General features: G+C 46.9%; 1 protein-coding gene across 1 annotated transcript in view; it reads left to right on the top strand.

The window, feature by feature from the left end:
• Adgrv1 (adhesion G protein-coupled receptor V1) overlaps window positions 1-27,958 on the top strand; it is a 479,349-nt gene that overhangs the window by 219,048 nt on the left and 232,343 nt on the right. The window contains exon 83 of the mRNA XM_004644067.2: window positions 373-473. Coding sequence (XP_004644124.1) covers window positions 373-473 — 101 coding nt within the window. The remainder of the gene's footprint in view (window positions 1-372; window positions 474-27,958) is intronic.

The raw sequence follows: 27,958 nt of genomic DNA, 5'->3' as shown, positions 1-27,958 counted from the left end.
GAGGAAAAAGGTTTCCAATATGCAGCATATTTAAATTTAAAAGGTAGGAAATATTCTCATGATATGTGTATGTTCTGTCATCAAACTCCAGCATTAAAAGAAATGTATGAGACTTACAAGACACAGATGGCAGGTTGGTGCTGAGGTTCTAACCATTCCGTGCAGTGGTGAGAACAGCTAAAATCAAGTAAACTTAGAAATGACAGGTGTGCTTTTCCTCCTTCTCTTGGAAACATACATCTTTTGCTTTCTTTGCAGTTCTGGTAATGAACCCAGGACATTCACACTTAGCCGCATCCCTAACCCTTTTATTTTTTGTCCCAGACATGGTCCCTCCATGTGCTGACCTCTCACCACCTCCTGTGTTCGCAGGGCTCGGCCTGGCCATCCTGTCTCACACCTTCTGCACCAGGTGCTCCATGTTTGCGGCGAAGCTCCTGACTCACATGCTGACCGCCAGCCTGGGGACGCAGGTAGGAGAGCCCTGGGTTCTGCTCACCGAGAGGTGCTGCTCGCGTTCCACCTCCTCCGGCCCCTGAGCCACATGTCTGTGTCAGGAGACCTCTGCTTAGTTAGGATAAGCTTGTTTTGTTTTCCGAAGAGGCCAGACAAGGAGGGTGGGATGTGAGACCGAGAATATCAGGCCTCCACTCTGTATGTTGTGACTTCTTTCAGATTCAAGAAAATGGCTCCATGTCACGAAATATCCTACTGTTAATTAATACTTGCTAAATATTTTGCTGTGTGTATTAATAAATGCTGTTTAATCTGTTTCAATAAATATGCTGAGTGATACATTCTTCGTAAAGAGACACTCAGATGTTCTGTACAGGTCAGAGGGGATAGCGCATCAGTGTATCGTGTGCTTAGCATGCGTAAGGGTCTGAGTTCAATCCCCAGCACTGAGAAAATGAAGAAAGGCCAGGTGTGGTGGTACATGCCGGTAGTAACAGTACTCAGGAGGCTGAGGCAAGGGGATTGCAGTAAGTTCAAGACCAGCCTGAACTACATAATGATAGCCTGTCTCAAAAAAGGAAAAAAAAAAAAATGCATACATTAAAGCTTCTGGATAATATGTGTTGCTTTATGTAATAACATACAGTATACTTTGGAAGAACATTTTCTTTTGAAAAATTGTTCAGTGTTCTATCCTAGAAGAAGTAGTGTGAAAAGCAAAGCTGAAATTACTTGCTGGCATGCAGTTTAGAGTGCGGCTGAGGGCTCAGTGGCAGCACAGGGGCAGATCTAGAGGTGAGGTGAAATGCCTTTCCTGCCCCGTGGTGCCAGTGGGCGGGCTGGAGGAGTGGGCCGGTGCGCAGAGGACCCACCCCCGCAGTGATGGTTTCCAGAGGACTGGGGATGCGTGAGGCCTTTGTCGTCTGGCATCAGGAAGTCTCCCCAGGCGGGACGTTTCTGAGCTGCTACTCAGAGGAGTGAGCATTTGTGCATTTTCGGTGAGGACAAAGAAGATCGCAGACATTTGTAGAGGCAAAAAGATGGAAGCATAATCACTTCTGCAAGGCTGGAAGTACAGATGCTCTCAGAAGACGAAAGCCGCTTTCCTGGGGCAGCTTGTGGACAGCGCCGTTCTCCTTGGGGCCTGGTTACTAGCAGGCAGCCCATGTCTGTGCGTGTTGTGCTGCACACTCAGGGTTTGCGCGTTTTCTTTCTTTTTTTAAAATGTATTTTAGTACAGGGTCTCACTATGTAGATCGGACTCATAGTGATCCTCCTGTTTTCAGCCTCCCAAGCTCTGGGATTACAGGTGTGTGCCACCACACCCAGTCTCAGTGCACCCCGAGAGCATGGTCAGCACGGCACACTGGGGCTCGAACCCCAGCCAGTGTGCTCTGCCTAGGCAGGCACTTTACTCCGCTGAGCTATCTGGCCAGCCCTTTGCGCACTGTTTTTCATAGTGCTAATATGTACTTTATTGAACTCAGAGCAGAATTTTTAAAACATGACGTTAGTGGAGGAGCCGAAACATAAAATGGAAAATTATCATAAAATGGACGTTGCCACCACGCCCCTTTCTTTGTCTCAGGAGTGAATGTGACCCGTGTACCTCATAGCTTCCTGTTCTGCGGAACAGTGAAGCGCCCGCCCGTGTGCAGGGGGAGGGCTGGGTGATGTGTCTGGCCAGCTGTGGCCTGCAGGAGGGGGCAGCTTTGATGTGTCGAGGCGGTTTCCGATGCCTCAGCGTCCTGCCTCGGCTGTTGAGTCTCACCTTCCCTTGCTGGGCATGAGCTCTTGGCCTTCTGTAATTAGAGCGGCCTGGCTGTGTTGGCCACCCTTGTTGGCGAGATCTTGGCAGCAGGATTTGCTCCAGACTTAATTATAGCACAAAGAATTACAGACGGCTCTTCAGCATCCTGGCAGACAGCTTCCCTTGAGTCTGGGGATGGGAGAGAAAGAGCCACAAGGTGTACTTCCAGGCCATGCTTTTCTGAATCACATTATACTTAACACTGATTTTGGAGGAAATGACTAGCTAAATGTATGCTTTTAGAATAGATCGAGTGGTTTGGCTTAAAAAATATTGTGTTACATCGGACGTGAAATAGGTTAGCAAAGAAAAGCTCAGACAGCTTAGACACTGGAAACTAAGAGATGAACGGATTGCAGCGGCACAGGCCCCTCCCCTCCCTAAGTGTGGAAGCCATGTTTCCAGCCCCAGTCACAGCACCTTGCGGTGGGAGCGCCTGCCGTTCTGGCCGTGGGTCTCTAGCTAGGGACCCTCCATGCGGGTGACGGTGCCATCCTTAGGGCTGTCACTAGACAACCGAAGGTAAAAGAACAGAGGACTAGTCTGTGCTTGTGGTTATCCCAAGCGTTTGGGTTGTGAGCACTGTGCAGATCGGGTCCCCAGACCTCACGGCTTCCTGTCAGGATTGCTGACCCAGAACTCAGATGATTTTTGTGAGAAAGGAATGAAATGGAAGCGCGTTAATCCTTGACTTCCAAATGTTGGAACGATGTGGAGTATTATGTCAGTGAATCAAGTAGTCAAGAGAATATGTGAAGCTTGCCGCTACTTCTCTACTCTAAAAATGTGTAAAATATTAAACCCTAGTTAATTACATGTAATTTATTGTATTTATATCCATAGCTAGAGCAAGGTAGAAAAAAACCCCAAAAAGTTGCTTTAAAAGTCAGAGGCATGGAGAAAAGGGGAGAGAGGAGGTGGCAGAAGGGATGAAGGCGGGCTGTGTGCATGACCTAACGTCACACGGCGAGTGTTAACATTGTGTGCTGCTGACGCGTCCCATTAAAACAATGTTAACATGAAAAGTCAACAACACAGTGTTGTAGTCTGGAATCTGTCTCCTAGCACCTTTCAGTCACTTTGACTGTAAAACACCAGCAGGTGGCAGTAGAAGATTTTTGCAAAATTGATGTCTGGCGATAATGGAGTTTAGTGAAAAAACAAAACAAAAACTCAGTACTGTACTTTCCTAGGACTTCTTTAGGCTAGAAAGTATTTGCTGACAGCACATCAGATACACATTTGTGACTTCCTACCCTTGTTCTTTCATGTCCTCTATTCAGAATTGAGCTAAGCACCTTAGCAAGGTAACCTGGAAAACTCACACCGTGGTAACTGGCTTTGGATGCTTTTTGCTACCACTTACCATTCATAGTTAACTCATAAAATTACTTTCTTTGTATTTATTCTGCAATAAGCTTTAAGAATTATGTTGCTGATAAAGAAAAATGTGTTTATTGGGATGTCATGGTTAGGACTTTTGAGATAAGGTCAGTATTTTCAGTAGTTTATCTGAAAGAATGCATTTTTCTTCAATGCCAAGTTATGCTTTTCTTATTTACTTGAAAGAAACTGATTAAAGAGCTAGCAATTGTGGAGCCACTTCAAGGATAACGTGGGAAAACAGCAAATAGATTTTAATGGCATTGGGAGATATTTCTGGGGAGAAAACATCTAATTCTATCTTTGGGACTTTGTATCTCTGAATCACATTGCCAAGCCACGTGGTCGCTGATAAGGCTTGTAAACAGCTCGGACAAAGGACGAGGAGATTGCAGTTCGGGTCTCTCAGCTCAAGGGTTCTGTCAGGAAAAGCATTTCTCCAAATCTAAAAAAAGAACAGAAGTTTCCTCACAGAAAACACAATGATAAGATAAAACTTTATTTACTCTGATCAGGAATACTTAACAAGATGGGAAATATTTGTTTGTTTGTTTGTTTGTTTTTTCTGTTTGTTTGACTTAAATGAATTTTCTGAAACTGAGTGACAGGTTTGCCTAGGAAAATGCTGACACTGTGTAACAGGTCTGAAGACACGTACCTGCCAGCCTGTACATTGTCTGAACTCCGATGTCAAGGTGAACAGTTAAGAACTTGGAATTTTTGCATTTAAGTTTTGGCTGCCACTAGTTGTCAGGAATTTTCAGCAATAGGCCTCCCCCAAGAAGGGAAAAGAGAATTACTTTAAGGTTTGGAAGCTCCTCTCTGGAAGTTGCAGAACTGAGACCAGTAGTATCTTTTGACTAGCTTCCCACTGTGCAGGACTTAGGGGTGTCATCTTGTGATGTCTGGTTTCCCGGGGAGGATCCTACTCAGATGCCCTTGCTAAGAGAGTCTGCTTGAATCTCGGGCTTGTGTCACCCTAGTTCTGAGTACTTGAGGTCTGCACCGGGTACAGGCCGAGGCCCCCTGTGATGTGGCACATGCCGGCTCTTTCCCAGTATGGCAGGGCTTGGTTCTGTCCCAAGCAGCTTGCACTCTCCTGGCAAGGCCGTTAGCTCAAGAAAGTCAGTGTGCGATTAGGGCCCGAAGCACACGTCTGCTCAGCTTATTTTTACCAATGGAAGCAAAGTGAGATGAGCGACAGTGGAATGCTTCTTAGTCAGAAGGAATTTTTTTTCTTAGACGTTTCAGTTTCTCACTTATTAACAGACGCTGCTGTGTTGTTTCTACTTTTGCTACTGAAATAATATTTACTAGGTCAGAGTGGACCTCACCTTGAAGAGTGGGACCTTGAGGCGTGCAGAGAGTCATTCGCCAGCAGAGCAGTTAGGGTCTGTGTGTCAGGGCAGGCGTAAACAGCACAAAAGTGCTTCCTGCCTTCAGGGCAGGAGCTTGTCACAGTGCAGATGTGGACTCCGTCCATCTGGGGGGGCGTCCAGGTCGGCTTGTGCAGACATTAGATAACTATTATAATCTGAGTATACCTCTTTTTGGTGTTATAATTATTGTTTATAAACTCAAACTCTTTTCCTACCATGGAACTTTTATTTTAAAAAAATTATTTGAATGTTTACTTTCAGTTAAAATGTCAGAAAAAGAAAACACATTGTCTTTGAAACTGCTGACATTTATCCTTTCTTCTCTCTTATATTTTCTTTTTAAAGTTTTTCATTGATGCATATTTGATAATTCTATACATATATTCAACGTGTCATCGTGCAGGTGACCAGCGTTTCTGTCTCCTCTAATATGCATTGTTTGTATATGTTGAGAGCTTTTAGACTACTCTGAGTTATTTTGAAGGATATTCTGACAGGGTGTGTACTCTGGTAGAGCCCACCCTTCCCACTGAGTTGTATCTCAGCACCCATTGTTCAGCCTCTCTTAAACTACTCTTCCCTCTTATGTTTCTCGGGCTTTCATGACCTCGAGTGTACTCTTATTCCTATAAAATCAACTCTAGATTTTGCTGCTTTGTTCTCTCCTCCCCTCTCCCATGAAAGGAAAAATCCTTAACAAGCGTCTTACTTTTTCTTGTTGTTGAGACCGAATACCGACATGCAGAGTCTGAGGAGATGTTTGTCGTAGCTCACAGTCTGAGCTGCTGGCAGTCCTCTTCCATCCCTTGTACTCTGATCCAGGCCACTCTCCCTAGGGGGGCAGCACTCGTACCCAGGGTGCCTTCCCAGTGCCCACACCCCGAACTCTGCCCAGCGGTGGACTGATTAGTAGTCACACACCATGAACTTCAGCACTGCGCGCACTACGTCCAGCCATCTCTGAAAGCCCCACTGTGACCACACGAGACTTCCGGGGACATCCAGACACAAGCCGTGAGAAGAAGCAAACTAATACATGATCTAGAGCACAGAGTAGTCTCTTCCTGTGGTCTTCCTCATAGCGTTTCACACTTTGCAGATGTCACCAGTATTGTTTTGGACATAATCTGCTGGGGAAAAGCTATAATCTGGTTTCCTTGCCCAAGTTCTCTTCCATAAAGAGCAGAGGAGTGCCCTACTTCACTGGCACTAAGTATAGAAACCTTTTGGGTTTTGTGTGCAAAACATTTCTTAGGTATCTTATTGTATGTTTTCTATGTGTAGAGACGAGTTTGGCGAACGTGACTGTGAAGCATTCTGCACCCAGAGAGGAATGTACATTTATGTTGAGCATTAGGCTCTTCGTTAATACAAAAATGTGCCTCCATAGGCAGCAGGATTATCACATGTCCATGCAGTGGTCCAGCAATGAAATGGAAACAGAAGGACACCAGCAGACCTTTATCCCGGCTCAGTCGGGATCGCCCCACGCTTACAGCTCCCCGGCCACGTGCATGGTTGACACTGCACAGGGAGGCTTCGGGCATCCCACACGGGAAGTGTGGACAGAGCCCGCTCAGACCGGAAACCCAGCAGTGGTGTGTGCCTGGGTGGGGCCTGCAGCTTCCTCAGGGTGCTGCGTGGGCTCACAGGCTGAGGAGAAAGGCAGCAGCCTAGGTGGGGCCCGCGGTAGAAGCGGGGTCTGACCCGAAGTACACCCTAATCAGAGAAGCTCTGAAGATGGGGACAGCAAGACTAAGGCTGGGAAGCTGGGGTGAGCCGCGAGCTCGCCTGGAGGATTTGGGGCTGCGAACCGAAGGCAACCAGGTCTTCTGCTGGCAGGGAGAGGGCCTCTGGGAACCGTGAGGAGTCAGCGCACACGCTCGCAGGGTCACGGGCTCCACAGGGCTCACGCTGCAGCGAGGCATTAAACGAGAAAGTGAATGAAAGCGGACGCGAGGCTCGGACTGCGTGGCAGGCCTGGAGGCAGGGCAGCAGCGGTGGCATCAGGGTGGTGAGGATCCCGGGCCTTAAAAACCAGAGATGTCCTGTTGCACTTTGTGGAAGTTGTGCAGTTTCTGTCAACAAGAAGGCTGCATTGCCGGTTTTATCTTAGGTAATAAGCACTGGTGTGCTGCTTGCTAACTGTTGTACAAGGCAGGGACTGCGAGGCAGACACAAGTACGGCTCCCGTTTCACAGGTGAGGAAGCTGTGCAGTAAAGAGTTGGGTTGGCTCGCCTGGGCCAGGCTCAGGGACAGAACTGTCGACTGAGCACGGCTGCCAGCCGCCGGCCTTGTTCATCCGACTGCCATGCTGGCTCCTGCTGCAGCGACGTTCATCTCTGGAGCGCAGTAGAGGACGCGCACTGAGAGGAGAGGTAAGCGGTGCCCCACGTGGGACACTCCGGGGCTCCTGGGCTGCAGGGCTCGGGGCAGGACAGCCTGACAGTACACAAGGAAGGCAGAGCAGAGAGAAGTGGGAGTCAGCTAGGGAGGTGACTGCTCCCAGGTAACACCCCGTGATCCCCCTCTTCAGGCCAGATCCCCAGCCCCGAGCAGCATAGCTGCCTACAGCAGCTCTGTAACTCAGTCACCTTTCAAGCTCCCGTGAACACCTGAGGCTTAGGGGCCCAGCCAGATCAGTTCATGTCTCCTAAACAGCAAATGTCTGCTCTCACCAAAAGCAGTAGAAGGGTTTCAGGGTAACTGTGAGCCGGGGGTTTACTGTGATTTCAGGAGGAAGAACAAGAGTGAGATACTTGGAGGCGGCTAAGTGCAGGTGGGGCACCGGGGCCTGGAGTTCTGGCGTGGCACCAGGGAGCTGACAGTGCCTCTGCACGCATGAGAAGGCGTGGTGCCGTGAGAGACCCCCAGCCCGTGCAGGGACAGAGAGTGCTGGGAGCTTCAGGGGCCGCGCTATGGCTATGGCTCGAGCTAGGATTTGCTTGTATTGCCTTGTTTACCCAGACAAGGTGGTTACTGTTACAATTCCTGTGTTAGAGGTGGAAAAAAGAAAACTCAGACTCAGTAACCTGTGGCAGCCTAGTTAGGATGTTCATGGGAGAAACATTTGAATCCAAGTCTCTCTGGCTCCAAAAGCCATGTTTTTAAATATTGTGTGGCATGAGAAAGGTCATTTGAAGAGAATGACAGGAGAGTGAAGAGTTTTGAGACCAGGAAGAAAACGTCTCAGAAGGGAAGAGTGCTCATCAGTGGAAGATTAGTTCTCCCATTTAGCAAGAACACAGTCCCAGGAAAATATGGAGAGAGCTGAAGGAAACTAGGAAAACGTGGAGTTTGGGCCGAGAAGAAAAAGAAGATGCTGTTACTACTCCCCAGAACAGTCGGCTGTGGGGCAGGCAGGGGGCAGGTTGGCGGCGCTGAGCCTAGAAGGCTCGTGGGAGGGAAGCTGGCTCCTGGGTCCCTCCACCAAAGTGGTCTCCCTGTCTCACTGGCAGTTTTTCTGGAATGGGAACGTCCAACAAGAAAAACAGCATTAAATATAATAGAAATCAATCCGATGCTCTTTGGGCCTTTTTATTTACTGCTTTGAAATTTCTTATCGTTAAGGGAAGTAACTCCCTGCTCGTGTGGCCTAACCCAGGCTAATCGTGTTTAGAAGAAAGTTGTGTGAGCGTCTTTCTCCTCTTTTCTAGGATGCAGATTTCTGTGGTGCACCTGCGTTAGCGGTGGTGGTGGTGGTCACGTGACCTGTGATCAATCATGAAACAAACTTGTAGCCAGCATTTGTCAAATAATTTTATCATCCTTTCTACAACCACAGTTGTAACATGCAGCATGAGCCTTGGGCAGTGCTAGTGTTTTTGTGTTCACAATTGAATTAGATTAGAATATTGAACAAAGTATTACATTCTATTCCAAATATGTACAGTGGTGCCTTGGTTCCCAAGCTTAATTCTTTCTCTGAGTCGCAAACCAGACTGGACAAGAGCCAAATCAAATTTAATGGTTACGTGCAATGTTGACCTTTCTGGTGTATGTATGTATGTATGTATGTATGTGTATGTGTGTGTAAGTGTGTGATATCTTTGCTTTGTTTAAGTATTTATTTTGCTTTATCAAATTTGCCTTTCTCACAGTCTTTTAAAAATAAAACCCACGAGCCAGGGAGGTAGCTCAGTGATAACGGCACCTGCCTGGTAAGCCCAAGATCCTGAGTCTGATTCCTGGTACCAAAAAACTAAAATAAAATAAAAAATAAAACCCATGCTGGGACAGTGGCACACGCCTGAGATCCTAGCACTTGTGTGGCAAGGCAGAAGGATTGATGCGAGTTCAAGACCAGCCTGAACTACATAGTGAGTTTGATTCCGGCTTCAACTATAAAACAAGACCCTGTCTCAAACAAACAAACACAATAGTCAAAAAAAAAAAAAAAAAACTTAAGCAAGTTTTGAAAATTCAGCTCAAACTGACTGTCCTCACTGCCCTGAAAATAAGTGGACACTGAAGATACAAAAATAGTACCATGGTCACGCTATTGGGAAACGCAAACTTTCCCAGTGCTAAAGCATCCAGGCAGCAGAAAGAGTGAGTAATCCTGTGAGTGGGGCTGCAGTGACATTACCATGTTTGCGACACAGCTTTTGTTCCTAGGAAAATTTGTGGAGCAAACCCAGCCTTTACCAGAAAAACGCCAGTTTGGAATCTTTTATTACAGCCTCAGAAACATAAACTATCCTTGACTTTTAAAAGGCTTCTTTTGATGTCTCTAACTAGGGAAAATCAGGGTCTGAGAAAGACTGTTTTTATCCTCTCTTAATGATAGCTTTAGAGAACTTTAAATAACAAACATGGAAGAGTCCCATTTTTTGAATTAGAAGGACAAATGGGTAACATCTCAGCGGAAAAAACAAAAAAACGCCTTGGCAAAGGCATGAGAATGCCTGCCCCATGGCTGCTATGAAGATAGATAACAGATTGCTCCGGGCAGGGGAGGTGTGTGGTGACTTTGCCCACAGCCTGCCTGCCTGCCTGCCGACTCCCAAGAGGGCGTCTGCTCCTGAGCTCTCTGTCCCACCAGTCCCCACCCCTCGCTGTCCAGTCTCCCAGGCTGTTGCCTTTTCTTTTCTTGGGGTGGACACTGCCAGTCATTTGGCTTTGTTTATGTTTTTCAGAGAAGTGGTTTCCCCTGATCAGAGTATTTTTTTAAGTGTTTGTGTCTTCATTGCTTGTGCTGCATTGTTAAAACTTTAAAAATTATATATGTATGTGTGTCGAGGCGTAGCTTAGACCAGGGGCCGATACAGCTCAGTGGCACAGTGCCTGCCCAGCAAGCCCGAGGTCCTGAGTTTGGTTCCCGGTACCCACAATATGTATACATATACTACTATGTGGAGTGCGTTTGTGTATGTGTGTATATACAGGAAATCTAAAGTAGGCATAAATTTAAAAATAGAGATTCATACAGCTAGGACATGTCTCATGAAACAGTGCTGCTGAGATTTAGGACACGTGCTCCACACGCTCCGTTCTGTGGCGGTGGTCACTGTCCCTTGTTGCCTCTGTGTTGTATTTGAGAGACCTGAGATCCCACAAGGCTGTCACTTGCTCCAGTATCCACACAGGGAGCCCAGCTGGCCTGAGTGAGGCCCCATTCCAACACAGTTCCTCAAGCTTCCATCCACGTCATTAGAGCACAGGGCAGGTTTTGTGCGTCCCCACCTTCCCTCAGCTGCTGGTGGTGCCGGGCTGGTGTGGCCAGTAGGCCTCACTCAGCCCTGCCTTTCTCACTCTGAGTTCTTGCTTCCTTTGTGAAGCTTTTCGGTGAGGGACCCCTACACCACCACCTGTTGGCTCTCCACCGAGGGATCTGAGCCTTCTGAGCTGCTACTGCCTGTGCTTCTCAGGAAGGGCCTTAGCGTTGGTCTCCTCTCTGCCTAGCTGGGCCTTAAGGTCCTGAGAGGAACAACTATTCCTTTGCATGCCATCTGCTATGCTAAAGGGTGGAAGGCCAAAATCACAACAGTCTCAATGCAAAAGTCTTTCCTATATGGCTGGTTCCCAGCCAAGCCCCCAGGCAAATCCTCTGGACAACACATGCTCCGCTCCATTGTGCCTGGATGGGGGGAACCTGGCACAGGCCCCCGCTGGGTGCTGGTTGTAAGAGTGACTGTGGTTAGCGGTAGAAACATTTACATTTCACACTTCAGCAATGAGAAGATATTCTGGCTGGATCCCACCTGCCGAAGAGGCCACATGCGAGTGATTTTGTAGGGCTCAGTAAAGCATCTGTAAGCAACTCCACTGTGGAACACAGAAGTCAAAGTCCAATGAAAGACAATGTCTGGCGCAATATCTCAATTTTGGTGTCTGATAAAGCTTTGCTTTGGGGGTCTGGATTTCCTTTTTTAAAAGGATGTTCAGAGAGTTGGGAATTAAACCCATAGTTTTCTCTCCTCCAGGGGTGGATCTCAGTTACGTCTGCCCACTCTGTCTTTGCTGCTGTCTAGCTCAGTCAAGCCACCTGCTGTCTTGAATGCCCTCTGCCACTCCCGGTGGTTTAGCTTCTTTCTTTATAGTCCATTTTATTCTTCTTCAAAGGACTAAATCCACTCAACTCATCTTCCCACCTCACACCCCACAGTGATATCCCGATGCACATAAGGAACCTGCCAACCCCACCCATCTGGGCTCTGTCCTTCCTGTCTAGTCTCCTCCATTCTCCACAATCACTGATGATGTGACTGCCCTCTTTTTCTGGGTCTAAGGAGCCTCAGCACAGGAAGTCTTGCCCCATGTCCTATCCCTTCTTTGTAATGTATTTAGCACAGGGTCTACAAGGTCTCACTACGCAGATCAGACTTGTAGTGATCCTCCTGTTTTCAGCCTCCCAGGAGCTGGGATTACAGGGGTGCACCACCACACCCAGTCTTAATCACTGTCTCATTGTGCCCCGGGGGTGGGGCCGGCATTGCGCACCGAGATTGAACCCCAATCCCTGTGTCTGCCTAAGCAGGTGCTTTAGTCCGCTGAGCTATCTGGTTGGCCCTCCTTCATTATTTTCTCATTGGTCTGTCCTTCATTCACACTCAGCTCCTATATGACCAGCTCCATGCAGCCTCCTCTCGAAGCCCAGTCAGTGTCCCATGACTGGTGTGGTCATCCGTGTGTCCTTACTGAAGTCTTCTTCATGCTTTGAACTTTGTGCTCCTGTCACTCCCTGCCTGGCATCTCTTTGTAGTGGTGCCAAGAAGGATATCAGGGCCACTCTGTCAGCACTCAGCCCTCGAGCTAGGTCACCCAGCAACAGGGCGTCGGATAACAGTTGTCTCTTTTTCTAAGCTTAAACCTCAGTATTTAGGTTTAATGACAGTGGTGGCACTTTGTCATCAATAAGTGGTTTTGGGGTGGTTATGGCTTAAGCACTCAGTCTCTAAGGTCCACCATCACTGCCCTAGAATATCAACTTCATTAGCTCAAGAGTTGTCTCTCTTTTATTGCTATTCTAACACCAAAGGAAACTATTTGGCACGTACTAGATTCTCGATAAAAACCAGTTGAGTGACAAAAACAATGAAGTTATAAGAAACTGTATGCTTACTCCTAAAGAACATCCTTTAGACATCTGAAACCGACATCACTATTTCTCATGAAAATAAACACCTCCTATATTTTCAGCTCTGTAAAGAAACGAGAGAGAAGCTGGTGAGAAGCCAGCTGCCTGGGCTCAGGATGAGGTGTGCAGCCGGGCAGCGTAGGGGCTTCTGAAGAGTGTGCAGAGCCAACTGGCGGAGCAGCTTTCCTGCTGTCCCCTGAGAAGTAAGGCGAGTGCTCTGGGAATGACCAGCAGGGTCTACAGGGCCCCGCAGGTCCTACAGACTTGCTGTATTCCATCCAATTTTGTGTTAAATGGGGGCCTTCAAGACTGATATTTTTTTTTCCTTGTTTTTTAAGCTTTATTTTTTTTTAAATGGAGAGGGAGAGGCAGAGGCAGAGGCACAGGCACAGGCACAGGCACAGGCACAGAAGACTGATATTAACTAACTGTAATTGCTAATTCTCATCAATGCGAACTCGTCACAGTATACCCAGCCAGGTAACTAAGATCGGCCATTCAGTGAGGCGGTAAGGAGCCAGGTCGTGACGTTTCGAGTGCGCTGCAAGTGCAGCTGAGACGAGCAGCCCCCGCGCAGCACAGTGGCCCCGCGTCGTGCACAGTCCTCCCGTGTCTAGGTCGTGTTTGAAAAGTGAGCTTGAGACTGTGTCTGATCCCACACCCCAAAAGCAGTTTAAGCTACGAGTAGCTGAAAGCCTAACCCTTGGAATTTAGAAAGCAGTTGAGTTAATGGGGATTTGACAATTAATGAGTCTCCATCTCACCCCTAAAATATTTTTACAATTTTATATCTTTGCTTTTATAGACTATGAGTTTGTGCCTTGGAAATCTTGATATAAAGACGGCAAGGGTCAGTTAATATCCTCTGCTGCTGTGACTCTGCCTTTATGGGGGACACTAGTATAGGCATTCACGGAGGCACACACGGGTGTGTAGGCATGGCTAATGCGACATCACTGTGAGGGTGCAGGGGTCCAGATCAACCCAGGCATGCTGAGGGCTACTGTTAGTGCTCCTGGCATGACCCTCGAGAGACCCCGTCAAAAATGTCCCCACAAACAGCCCACATTTGAGCAGCCTCCACCATGAGGGTTAGGAATCACTCTCTTGAAAACCTGTCAAGGTTAATTATTGAAGGCTCTCACGTGAATATTAGAAAAGGCAGATCAAGGCCAGCAAGTGTTTTTACCACCTTGGGTGAGCCTTCAACGGAGCAGAAAAACTTGCTTGTTCTCTAGGTAACAAAAAGAAGAGGGCCTTCTGTGGAATTTTTGTGGAACACAATTTGAATTTATCACATTCTGCTATCCTCTGCCTATTTTGTGTCGCATGTAATACATGAGGTTTCATCCTAGGATTGCAGACAGAAAGATGTACGACATAGGAGCCTCGAGCAACCTCAGTCTGTGCAGGCCGTGACCAGAGGTGGACAGTAGCGTAGGCTAAGCTTGAGATCGTCTGCAGAGCATGTAGTGGGGATACTTGGTCACAGGGAGTTTTCTAGCCAAGGTGGGGGCAGGGGCAGGAGAATCTTTACAGAGATGAGAAACCTTAAGCTGTCTTGAAAGATGAGCATCTTCAGGATTGGAAGCTGCATATCTAATTACAAGACAGACATTAGTAAAGGCAGAGGAATGGCAGTGTCTGGCGAGATTGTTCCAGCTTGGATCGGGCCCTGTGTAGCACGCAGGGATGGGGTGGGTCAGCTGGTGAAGGGCCAGTGATAAGGCAGGGGCTGCATCTGTGAGTGCCGGGAGGATAGTTTCCAGCCCTGAGGCGAGTGGACTTGATAAAAGTAATAGGAAACAGGAATTTGTTCTAGGTGTCCCTAGGTAGGGTGAGGGTTTGGATCCCACAGAGAGGGGCTTCTTGGTCATGCGCTGACTGGGCTAGTTCGAAGGCCAAAAGATCCAGCTCTTCCCTGTTGTTCATGGAAAAATTAGAAGCTTCTGCTTTGCAAGGTGTCAGTTGGGTTTCGATTTGGGGCTTGGGGGGTGTCTTAGTGTAGCCCAGAGGCAGTTCCTCTCAGAAATGGAACCGTTCGTTATACATTGAGGCTAAAAGCTGTTGTGTATTTTAAAGGGTCTGCACGACTGTCCCAATGAACCCTTTGTTATTAGTCAATTGAATAAATAGGAACAAGCTTATCAGGTGTAAAGTGTACTTCTTTTTTTCAAGTTACTCCAAATATAATTGCTGCAATCATGTACTAAAGACCCACAGAGACACAAATATAACCTTATTGCAGACTTCAATTTATGTAAAAATGTTAATTCCATACTACTTTTTATATGACCTTGACTGTGTGATCCCTAGGGGTATGTTCGGGGGAAAAATAACAATGACATCGTGAGAGCTCCAACTGTGTAATTGTAGCGAATGTGTCCGGTGTATACTTCCATGCTGTTGCCCCGTGTGAATTCACTGTCGAGTTCACGCTCGGGAAGAAAAGACAGAATTCAGATCACAGACACGCTGAGAGCACCGCAGGAAGGTGTGTGCGGTGTTGTTTAAAATTCAGCCTGTGTGCCTCCTTTCCAAGCTATGAATAGCCTTGAGAAAAACAATATAAGCAGTTTCTCCTGACTAGAAGCAGGTTCAAGAGAATAGACTTCCGTCAGAACCGGCTGCTGCTGGCGAGAGGAGAAGCTGGAGTCCAGCAGCTTTGTGAGAAACTGGGGAAGAGGAAGCAATTGACCCTCCCCGGGGTCCCTGATCCTAGGCTTACTCTCCTTGGAGTTCAGAGCGGCTGCCAAGTTGCGTCTGCTGCAGCTGTCTGGCCTCCTGGCCCCCCTTCCCGCCGAGGCCTGCGTCAGCACTGGCCCTGAGAGAGGAAACAGCTTGAAGAAGGGATTGTTTACCGCTTGGGCCCGGCACGGATCCGCGAGGCTCGGAGCAGCGGCTTGGCGCATAGCCGCCGCAACCTGTTCTGCGCGCACTCGCAGTTCTCTAGAGAGTGGCTTGGCAAGCAGCAACGGCGTGCGTTATCACTTTTGGGGGATAATTATGAAAAGTCAGAGACATATTTTAAAGTGAAAAAAAAAAAAAAAAAAAAACCAAACCAAAAACCCTTCTATGTTCACAGGCACATCTAAGTTCCATGTGAGTGAGATTAAACAAATAAAATGACTAACAACCCGACGGAGTCCTGACAGCATTTTCAAAATGTAATCTAAGGAGAGCCCCGGGGATTTCCACAGATTGAGGGTGGGTTGTTGTCGTCGCCGTTTCCACTTTTGCCACTCACAGATCATAGTTTACTGGAGGGTAAGGACCGACCACACAAATAAGAAAAGCCACCAACCAGCTTCCTGTGAGCAGTTTTCTGCCCAGGCTAACTCCTACAGCTTGCAGTAGAGACGGGCTTGGGAATGGTGTTGGCGAGGGGAACAGAGCCTCTTGGCCAAGAAGCGTGCCAGAGGGAAGGAGAAGCAGTGTCCACTGCTGCAGGTGGGCCACGATGTCCACCCCCTCTGTGGTGCTCCACACAGGAGCACGGTGAAGCTTCAATATCAGGCGTATGTGAGAAACCCCAAGTATAAATAAGTTCAAGAGCGAAGCAAAGCGTAGAGAGTAGGAAGCAGGCAAGTGGCTCCTTTGCGAAAGTGAAGGGGCTGCAGGGAAGGGATGGGCAGCAGGGGGGCAGGGGACACAGGAAGAGTGAGGACTTGTTGTGTCCATGCCAGCTGCCCAGGAGGATGTGGTCGCTGTACTGCAAACATGTACTAGGAAGAATAAAGATTTTCAAAAGAAACCCAAGATTTCTCCCTGACACCACCTTTAAGTGTTGAGAATCGCAGGAAGCAGAGGTCCTTATCCTGGCAGGCAAAGCCACTTGTCATGAACATGTAGACAGCAGTCCTCACACGTGTTTGAAAACAATAGAGGCATCAGCAAATGAGAGGAGATCCAAGTGCAAAGCATTTGAAAAGAACCGCAGGAGTCACAAGCAAGGCCGTCTGGCCCTGAAGGAGTAGAACTCTAAAATATGTGTTAGTTTAGGCTCATTTCTCTTCTAGAAGCTTAAATGTGCGCTGTCAGGATCTTTCCGGTGCAGGAGGTGTTGCATCCCTTCATCAAAAGAAGAACAGCTTCCCCCCATTTCATTGTGTTTCCCATAACATCAGGCTTTATTGTGCTGGGGGGTTTTATTTCTGTGATTTTCATTGTCCCAAATTACAATGGCATATACCATATTTAATTTTGAATTTTAATTCAATGAAAGCCAACTCATTTAAGAAGCCATTTAAGCACTTCAAGCAAATTAAAAAAAAAAAAAAAAAGTGACATAGCTTGCGTTCAGAAAATACAGGGCACAGAATACCCAGAAATGTCCGCCCTGGCTCTGTGAATGACAGTGTTGGGGAAAGCAAGCCAGGAGGCTCAGCCCATTGCGGCACACAGCACTCGCTTTGGCTTGGAAGCAGGGCCAGTGCTTTCCCAGTTTCACGTCTCTTAGAGAACTGGTGTGGCCACAGGTCTATCCTGGAGCACCGTTTAGCTCAAATTCTTTGACCCTTGTGGAACTTCTGCCATTTGCTAGTGGCAGCCTCCACCTCATGGGCCATACTTTTGAAAACATCATTAATGTGTCAAGATAACGCGAGTGATCTCAGGCCTCTGCTTCCGTAGCAGCCTCCCACCCCCAGCTAAGCTTGCTCTGCACCATGGATGGATTGTAGCAGTGCCCTTTCCTGTTCTGCGTCCCCGCTCAATGGCTGGGTTATTTATTGCTTTGGTCTGGTAGGTGAACTTGGCATTGTGACTTCGTGCACTGCCACCTTTTGCACCAGCCAGGAGGGTAAACGGCAGCACAAAGCAGGTCACTGTGTGCTGCATCTTTGGTTGATAATTGGTGGAATATTTTATGTTTCTCGGATCCTACCTTAGTACATTGCCAGAAACTGCTGGCTTTCACCTGTGAGATTTTTCAAAAGAGATTAACTGATGAGTTCCAAGAAGGATTCCTATTATTGCTTATTATTTCTGGCTTAATAAAAGGGAAGGATAAAAAAAACACCTAAGACCAGAGCACCTGTAACCAGTGTTGCCGGAAATTACGACCCTGTTAGTTTGACATTTTTTTGGTGGTCACAGAGGCTAATTATTAGGCTGTTGGAAATCTTAAGTACTCATTAAACGTGCTACCGTTTAATAGGCTTGCCTGCTCATTGTGAATCTTAGGAAAATTATTTCTCAAGTCTTGTATTTTTCCACTGAATACCTCGGGAGCAGTGGGCTTTGAGCAGCTGATCTGGGTGAGAGGAAAAGCTTGGTGCTGCATCACGGGAGGTGCTCAGGAGTTATGCGAGTTCTCCACTGACCCTGAGCTGGTACTGCAGGTTTTGGAGGTTTTGTTTTTGCTTTGAGACAGCACCTCACTGTGTAGTTTAGGCTGGCCTTGAACTCACTGCGCAGCACAGGCTGGTCTCACACTTGTAGCAATCCTCCTGCCTCAGCCCCCAGAGCTAGGATACAGGCATCTACCACTGAAAGGCAAACTCAGTCCCCAGAGCTAGGATACAGGCATCTACCACTGAAAGGCAAATTCTGGAAAATAAATATGGAAAAGGGACTTGAGATTGGAAAGAAGTAGGAGCAGGGTTAAGATGGAGATCATTGTTCTTCTTTAACTTTTGAAAAGCAGCTGGCTTTTACACTAAACATGAAGTCAGTGGGAATATATCTAACTTTTATGTACTATGAAAAGTTGCAGGTGCCCTCAGGTTGTAAGGAGAAGACCTTTCACCTTAATGTATTCAAACTCAGAGTTATGAAGAGATTCAGAGGGCAGATTTGGTATGTTTGCTCTCATATGGTGAGGTTAAAGGAAAGGCTTCTTGCTGAGTGTCGCTTTCCACAAAGCTTACCGTGCAGCAGCATGGATCTCTCTCATTCACTTTGGGCAGAGGGGAGAAAACCTGCCATTGACTGTTGTGAAGGGCCTTTACCTTTTCACACAGCACGTAAACTTGCCCGAAGCCTCCTGCCTACAAATCGATGGAGCTGAAAATGTAGCCCACACTGGTCATTCCAAAGCCCATTTTCCCACTACGCATCTGCTCCATATGTTTTCATGATAGGCCTACATGCTCTTCTCCACAATATTTCTGAATGCCATTGTCTTGATGAGTGAAAACTCCAGATGGGGCTCCGGTGCCTGCCTGCCTTCCTGCTTTCACATGATTAGGTACTCACCATGGTTGCGTTTCATATCCCGTGGAGGCCTTTGCTTTCTCTGAAGGAACTTGGATGCATGGCTTAAAGCTTTGGGAGACAAGAAATACACAAACACAGCCCAGGAAGTATGCAAGGGTATAACTGATGATTTCCAACATCATTATCTTGGGACTTGAGGATGTTGCTTTCAACCCAGCGGGGCCATCACGTTTCCCCTCGTACCTCGGCTTTCCTGCCATGGGTCTCTGTAAGAGCTGCTTGTACATTGTCATGGTAGTGTTTTGTGTGACAGCTCCATTTGTGATGTGCACCACCTGCCTGGGATAGTTAATGGCCTCACTCTCCAGCTATACTCTGAGGATGTCTTAGTGGTGACTGCATTATTCCTTAGGGGCTGCCTGTTTGTCTCAAACACACCTACCAAGTTCAAATTTGTGTCAGACTTGGAGTCTGCATTGGTGTTGTGTTTGGTTGCCCTAGCACAAGACGGGTAACTGTCTAGGTTTAAGGGGACCTTGAATCCCTGACTATTTCCTGTCTGCCTAGGTCTGTTCCGGTTTAGCAAGGAGATTGCTGTATCCCAGTCACCGTCCCTCCTGAGCAAGCTAGGACTGTGGAGAACCCCAGTTGTTCGCACTTCCTTGCAACCTGAGCAACCTGGTCCTGCACTGATGGGCGGCACGGGGTCCATCCAAAGGGCGCCGAGGTCCCGAGCGCTGAGTTGGCCCACGGTTGTGGCAGTTGCCCATCTCCAGTATCTCCCCAAATTGAACTTGAAGGTTCGCGCAGACCTCCGGGTTCACTACTAGCGCTGTACATCTGGCTCTCCCTCACCTGTACACTGATTAGCTCACATCTGCTGGTTTCTAGTTCACAGCCCTTCATTTAAGGACTGCTTCTAGCTCTGCATGGTGGAGAAAGTCTTCTGAGCCGTGCAGCTTTGGCCCAAGCTGGACACTGAGATGTACTTGTTGCTTACGATTGCCCTCCTACTGCACAGCATGAAATCAGCTTTCTCCTCCTGCCCTCTCCAGCTCCCCATGACCAACTTGGCCATCCATGGGGTGCCGGCGAGGACCCTCATGTTACCTTCCCCATGCCCCCGTGTCTTCTCCTGGTGCTGCAGGAATGTTCAGCATTGGTTAACTCCTTCAAACTAAAGTCTGTCTCCGTGGAAGCCCCTGTGGGGAATGCAGATCCACACAGGGCATGACAGAACCACCAGAGAACAGCAGCTGGGCAGGTCAGTGGAGGCTGCACAGCCTAGGTGAGCTGTGACAAGCTGGGGAAGCGCAAGCTCCGCTCTCTGAATGGCACAAGCTCCAAAGGCTAGCGAAGAGCTGGAAACGAGTCTGCCCCTGCTCTGTGGCCTTTCCTTCCCTTGCCTGTGGCTTCGGGGGTGAGCATCGGCCAGGCCTGTGGTGCCCCTGTGCCCTCCCAGAAGCAGCCTCACGTAGCCTGCCAGCAGCTCAATCCCTGGCATTACCCATAGTGCTTTTTCTCCTGGTGAAACACACAGACTCACTGGGCAGCTTCCAGCCTCCTACTACGTGCTGTTCTGGAGGCTGGGGCTTTGTGGGGTTTGGCAGGAGCCAGCTCCATGGCCCTGAGACAGATCCTCACCAGTAGCTCCTCATAGTCAGGGGCCTTTGTGTTTTGCTTTGTCGTTGGTTCCACTTGCATAGGTCACTCTCGGCCCGTTGGTATCTGGCCTCAGCTGCTCAGACTCTTTCCGGCCGCCGCCCACTGCTAGCTCTTGTCAGCTTGGGCTCACACACCTCCTGACTCCCAAGCAGTATTTAGCACAGTGGTCCCAGGAGGAGCCTCACCTGGAGTTCAGTGAAAATGCAGATTGAAAGTCTCCACCTCAAACAGACTGAATCAGAATCTCCAGGGCAAATTCTTCTCTGTACTGAAGTAACAGAAGTAGCACCCTGCCGCTCTGCCATGGCCTCTTATCCCGAGCAGTGTCCTTAGTTTCAGTGGCTATTGGTGTGTGTCATGACTCGCAGGCTCATGGCCCCACTGCAAGCATGCTGAAGCTCTAGCCATGCGTACCATGTTGTCCCTGAGAGCTCCTCCCAGATGTGCCCAAGGCACCTCAGCCTGGAAACAGAGCTCTCAGCGTCCCCTCACTCCTGCTTCTGCCAGTCAGTCTTCCAGCTCTCCTCAGCTGGGATGGCCGCTCCTTTCTCAGGCATTACTCCTGCCTCTCTCTGTGCACTCGACGTCTGCCTTTAGCACTTAAGCTGGTCTCCCCGGAAGCTCTGTGGCATCTGCCTCCATAAGGGTACCATGCCCTCTGCGGCTGCTTTTCCCAAACTCATCTCCTGTACTGTTGTCCCAGGTGACTTGTAGAAGAGCCTTCTAGCTGGTCAGCTGCTTCATGTCTACCAGCTTCTCTTCTCAGGAAGAAGCCAGTCTTGTCTTTAAAACTCACCACACACATCCCGCATGGAAGCCACTCCCGAGCTTCCTTCTTTGCTTCAGCTTCAGCTCAGTGCCTAACAGTCTGGGACAGAGGCTGAGTATGCCAGCACCAGGCCTCCTCCATCTCACCTCCTGCACTGTACTGTGCCCTGTTCTGGGCCACGTCCTTGCCACTCCTGGTGTCCGTGCCCAGCTCCCTGAAGCTTCCTGAGCCTCAGGAACCTTGTGGCAGCAGTGGCCTCTGCCCGGGGCACTCTCGGACCTGAGCCTGGCTCTTCCTGTTATGAGTCCCCTGCTCACTTCTGGGATGAAGCCCAGTGACTTCCTCCTCCCCTGTCCTCCCCGCAGGCCTTTCAGCTCATCTTCCTGCCCTCTGTAGCACTTGGCATGTTGTAATGATTTATTTATTTATTTACTCTTTTCCTGAGATCAGACACCCGTGAGAAACCATGGCCATTTGTACCACACTGTGTCTACCGAACAACAGGCACATTTATTAAGAGAATTAAGGTTTGGGTTTTGCTTGTGTGTTCCTAATGTAGGCCCAAGACCTGTTGTATATGGTACAGAACTTCGGTGAGATTGAATGATTAATTTGATATTGAAAATGTAATTCCAGAGCTATAGCCGAACATGGAGTTGTGGGGCCCAACCCCATTGTACCCCATCTCCTCTGCCAGGGATAGATTGTGATAGACTGGCCTCTATTAGGATAGGGCATCTGTAAATGTTTAACCTTAGCTGGCTAGCATTTGCCCCTTTGGTTATATAACTCATTGTGGGGCCAGGGAGATGGCTCAGAAGCATAAGCTTCTGCCTGGCAAGCATATGGTGCTCAGTTCTATCCTTGGTACCAAAAATTCAAACTAAAAATAGGAAATATAATACACTGTGGAACGTGGGTACCACAAATTTAAAACTTCCACATCCAGTTATATAACTAAATTTTTTTCGTTGGTATGGGAAAACGACAACATAGTCTTGATTGGAGCTACAGAGATGAAAGACACATTTCTTTATATACTCTGATTGAGGGAGGATATAAAAACAAGCCAGACAGGAGGCCAGGGAGAAAGCTCCGCACGAGTAAGTGCCTGTCTAGAAAGCTCAAGGTCCTAAGTTCAATCCTTGTTGCCAGGAAAAAAAAAAAAAAAAAGTCGAAAAACAAAGCAGACATTATCGTTTAACTCTTTATTTAGTGTTCCCCATTTGGCCATTTTGAGTCCTGTCCCTCCCCCTGGGGTTCTGTTAAGTCACCTGGGTGAGAAAGAGTTTCTGCATTCTCAGAGGTCACTGTGTGAGGGCTGTTGCATCCGTCTTGTATTAATCATGGAGCTGTTTGGTGTGAAAGCCTCTCTCTCACTCTAGAAGGAGCATGAGCTTCATGGAAAACTGACTCTCACACCACACGGTGATAACAGGATTTCATTGCTGAACAAAAATATTTGTGATTCCTATTTCATTATTACAGTGAAAAGTTACAGGAACCGAGAAGCTTTTCTTCTCTGTGTATCGCGGGGACATAAAGTCATAGGTGTTTGTAACACCCTCTTAGAAAAATGAGTAACTGAATCCCATGTGAGCTGACAGTGTCCTGTGGCAGATAAGAGTTTAAAAACAAAATGATGCATTCTTGGCAGAAGTTGGGCTGGTTTGTCCAAACTTGCTCGGCCCAGGAAGAAGGCCTGGCCAGGCTTCCTTCATTGCCAGTGAATGTTACCTGGTGCTGGGTATCATGTGTCGCTTGGTGTTTTTATCAATGTAGTACAGGTTTGCTTACTCAACTCTCAGCGAGGCCGCTTTTGTTTCCTCCCTTCTTATCTAGCTCTTTTCACCTTCCATGCTTGGCTTCTTTTAGTTAAGTGGTACAAACATTGAGTAACATGTATTGATGTTGGCACGTAACCCACACCCCTCAGTGAGTGGCCTTTCTCCTGGTTACCTTAGCTGACACTCCTTTCATTGTAGTTGGACCATTTTTCCAAAACGGATTCTAGTGAGACATAGAAGCCATCAGGTTTAGTCCTCCAAACACTGGTTTTTAGCACTAGAAGCTGGCTACATCTACAATATCATTAGCAAGTTGAGTGCTGAATATCAGCTTGGGTTGTGGCCTCCTATGAGTCACTCGCCTTTTGAGCAAGGTGTGTCCAGTGCTGGAAAGAAATCATGGCAAGGGCTGCACCACCATGCCAAGTATTTCAGATGCAGCTGCCGTGCCAGACCTGAAGCGTTTTTCAACCACGAAGATTAATAAGAGTAATAAACATTTAATGTGCCTCTAATTATTTGTTTATTAAATTTTAAGCATGTGTATCAGGACTCAGATTAGCTGCTTCATCTTTCAAAGATTTTTCATTATTCGATTAGTCTTTTCTCAAGAGAAGCTTTTATACTTACATTTATGTACTGTATACATAGATATGGCTTTTAAATAAGTCTTTGTATTCTTGGTAGCTGATGAGCTCGTGCTAGGCCTTGGTGTTATTTCTCAGAGAAGACTCATTTGGGGGAGAAAAGAAGAACTCAGTGCTATTACTTTATACAAGCGATGAGTCTGAGTTGGTACGAGAATGTTCTCTCACATGTATATTCTCAAATAGAGTACATGTTCATCAACAGTGTTATTTCAGTGACAGGGAAATACTTTTTTTTTTTTTAATTTTCTGTGTGTGTGTGTGTGTGTGTGTGTGTGTGTGTGTGTGGCCAGCTCAGCCCACCAGGGGGCGGGGCTGGCTGGCATGTGGTGCTGGGGGATTGAACCGCGGTCCCTCTGCTTTGTTAAGCTTGTTCTAAGTAGGTGCTTTAGACTACCGAGCCATCTCACCAGCCCAGGGAAATACTTTGAAATTATCATTGTTACCATCTAAGCCAATACAGTACATAAACTATTCAGTTTTATTTTTTACCTTTGATGTCTTCATGGTCATGTAGAAATACCTACATTTTCAAATTATTATATAGTGTTCTGTAAGGGTCTTTTCTTGATTGACCCTTTGGTGTTGATACCCATCCATGTACTTGAAAATAAATATCTCAGTAGTTGCTCTGACGATAGTTATAGTTATTCCAGGCCAGAAAGAAGGCACGTGCTGGCAATGGGGGGCAGTATGTCTTCCGGGAGGTCTGTGGAGAGGCAAGGGGTGAGCAGAATGCCTACCTGCCTTGCGCTTCGGCGGGTTTATCTTCGAGTCGGAGACTTTGCACACAGACTACACAGCCATGCTCCAGCCACCACTCCTTGCCCAGCCTGAACATCAGCTCCTGTTCACATATTGACACACTGTTGGAGGAGTCTTGACCCTTAACCTGGGGCTCGAGGGGCAAAGGGTCTTTCTCATTGCTTTAAACTCTGTATTTTTGTTAAGACTGCCTAAGATCACTTTAGTAGATGCAGCCATTGTAAAGAAGCCATGAAAGTGAGTGTAGGCATCATAAGAGCAGACCTTTCTGCAGCAGCCTTTCCCTTCCATGCGGGACTTCTGAAACGCACATGAGCTGGTGAGCGTCATGCACGAGACCAGCAGTGACCCTGCCCTGCACGGTGTGCCGCTGCCCTCTGTCCCTCCCTTCCCTGGTGCACTTGGGAGTGGCTTCTCCCCTCACTCTGACTCAGTGCTCCAGGGAACCACACAGCACCTTGTTCGCAACAGACCCCTGAGCCACATCGCTCAAGTGTGCCGTTATTGGACTTGTGATTGTTTTCTGTGAGTGGGTATTAGGATGTCTTCCTGTTACTGTGATTTACATAGGTGGTAAAGAGTGAGATTGAGAATCTTTTCAAGTTGGTTTTCTGGAAATTGCCAGATGATACACTCCTCTCCAAACAACATCTCTAATATTGGACATAAAATTTAAATGTAAGGGAAGGCCGGCCAAATAGCGGATTAAAGCCTGCTTAGACAGAGCGCAGCGGCCAGGGTTTGATCAGGGCATACTGTGCTGGCCCCAAGGGCACCCTGAGAGGGTGACTGAGACTGCATGTGGTGGTGCGGGCCTATAGTCCTAGCTCTTTGGGAGGCTGAACATAGGCGGATCACTACAAGTGGGAGCTACGCAGTGAGACCCTGTATCCCATTTTATAAAAAAAAAAAAAAAAAAAAATGTAAGGAAAGGGCAGAAATGAGATAGGAAGAGAGGACTTGCCATATGGTAACATCTTCTTTCTTTAAACAATAGAAATTAAAGAAAACTTGGAAAATTTTCACTAGTTAAGTCTGTGTGATGAGTCGCTGGTTATAATTTGTCCTTTTCATACTTTTTTTAGTATGTCATAATTTATAAAATGGGAATGGATATTTTTCTCACCACTCCAAGATTCAGACAGCACCTTAAGACAGCCTCTTGTGGAAAATCACTTTTCTACAGGCAGTGGTTGCAGTAGCACCCCTCTGAGCCTGACCAGGAGGATTAGTATCTGCATGTGACTAAAAGGAACAATGACCAGTAGCAAAGTGTTAGGATTAAAAGTGTAAATAGTAAATTTAAATAATAATGCCATCAAATTAATAAGGATAAAGCATGCAAATAGATTTGGAAAGAAATAGGCGAAAGGGGAAAATGACCATTTTCTGACACGTTGACTCTGGTAGGATCATAAGGCAATACAATGCCCTGTTGAGTATTGTATATATGTTTTGCTAATCGTGCTACCAAAATGAATCATAGATCTTCCTCAGCTTATGACAGCTAGACATAGTGCACAGACACCAGACTGCAGGCCGAGCTCTATGCCCCCGGCTGGTGATGCGTGATACAATGCCGTCTTACAGCGTGCAATGCCCAGCTGGCCATGTGCTCGTGGGCGTGGGTAAGCAGCTCTCTACAGGGGACTGGTGCCAGTAGGTCTGATTGCAGGTATTCACCGAATTACTTGAGCTATCCAATGCTCTGTGATTGGAAGGATTCCATGGTAGGTGTTTTGCACAGCTGTGTGTTAGGTAAGGTGCGGTAAGCACACACAGGGTAGGCTAAGCTGTGCTGTATGCTAGATGAGGTGAGCAACATTTCAGTTTACTAGATTTTCAACTTATTTAAATCACTGTTACTGTGATTTACATAGGTGGTAAAGAGTGAGATTTAGAATCTTTTCAAGTTGGTTTTCTGGAAATTGCCAACTGATATGCTTCCCTCCAAACAGCATATCTAATATTGGGCATAAAATTTAAATGGAAGGAGGGCTGGCCAAATAGCTCAGCGGATTAAAGCCTGCTTAGGCAGATCGCAGCAGCTGGGGTTCGATCCCCAGTGTGCCATGCCATGCAGTCAATTTATCAGAGGGTAACATCTGAATTGGAAGAGCATCTGTGTATCACTAAAATTGTATTCTATGTAGCTTAAAAGTTCCTTGCTTCTCACTTTTAGAATGGTTTTTTTCTAGGTAATATAAAAGGGGTTCACTGATATTAGCAATACAGGAGGCAAATATCATAAACCTACTTGCTATCTATCATAAACCCACCTGCTTACATATGTATTTATGATGTTTAATTTAGGTAAACTAGTGTATTTGTAATAATTATTGTTAATTAGTATGGAAACCTCTGAGGGCCTCATCAAAGTAATTTTTATTTTGCCTATATTATAAATTTATGAGATTAAAGTAGAAATACAACTTAAAATTTTATCCATTAGGTTTTAAAGACTAAAAAGTGATTTCCTTAAAAGTTGAGTAAAGCTCTAGATTTTATTTATTGGAAACATAAATATTTAGGTAGACAGATGGAAAGACACACACAGGCAGGCAGACACATACCTCAAGTACATTTGTGCATACTGCAATGGCAAATTGTAATCTAGTTGATAAATGTGATACATTAAATGAATATTCATTGATATCACTGAGAAAGATTCAAAATAGTGCATCTCTAATCATAATTCTAATCAAAACTAAACCAATGGACTTTAGCTCTGACCAGGACGTTAATGGGGACAAATGAGCTACACAAAGACATGTATATTCCTGAACCAGCGCTGCATGAGGAGCTATAGCTGCTTAAATGACACTCATTCCCTCAAGGTTTCCAAGGACTGGGGTTCTAGGTGAAGTCTGTCCAGGTGGCTCTGGCTTGGCCTGGCTCGTGGGCTTGTAGTTTTTCCTCCAGTGTGGGCTCCATGCAGTTATGGCAAGCTTGACCAGACTAAATTCTGTTTCTGAGACACTACTCAGGTCACCCATGGTTCCAGTTCCCTGCTGGCTCATCTGTCGGGAGGCCTCTGCTGCTCCACCTTTGACTTTTTTGTGAGACTCTTCAGCATATCAGGTTCTCCAAAGCGAGTGCTGCAGGGCCAAAGGAGCAGGACCAGAGTGAAAGCCTTACTTCAGTGAATAAACTTGTCTTGGAAGTCATGTACACTCTCTTCCTTATTCTACCTGTGAAGCAGAACAATCTTGGCTCTCTGGGAAGGTGACCATGAGAGAGGATCAGAAGTGGCGGTCACTGGGGCCACTTTGCAGGCCGGCTGCCATCATATATTTTTCTATAGTCAAACAATTCAATAGGTTTTAATCTCTTGTGGAAGGAGCCCGTGAAACCCATCCTGGCAGTGTCTGCTTGCCTGTAATTTATGAGCTGATGACATAGCAGTTTTACAACTTGTTAAATAATAGCCTCTAAGAGCATATATTTATTTCACACTTTCCACCAACTGTTGAGAATAAAGTTGCATTTTCTTTGAATGAACTCTTTATTTCAAAAAATTTTAGATCTCAAACTATAGAGCTTTTTTAATAGTAAATT

This window comes from Octodon degus, unplaced genomic scaffold (assembly GCF_000260255.1).
Source record: "Octodon degus isolate 3935 unplaced genomic scaffold, OctDeg1.0 scaffold00190, whole genome shotgun sequence".
Taxonomy (NCBI): domain Eukaryota; kingdom Metazoa; phylum Chordata; class Mammalia; order Rodentia; family Octodontidae; genus Octodon; species Octodon degus.
Note: the sequence above shows the minus strand (reverse complement) of the source record. Positions and strands in the feature narration are given on the sequence as shown.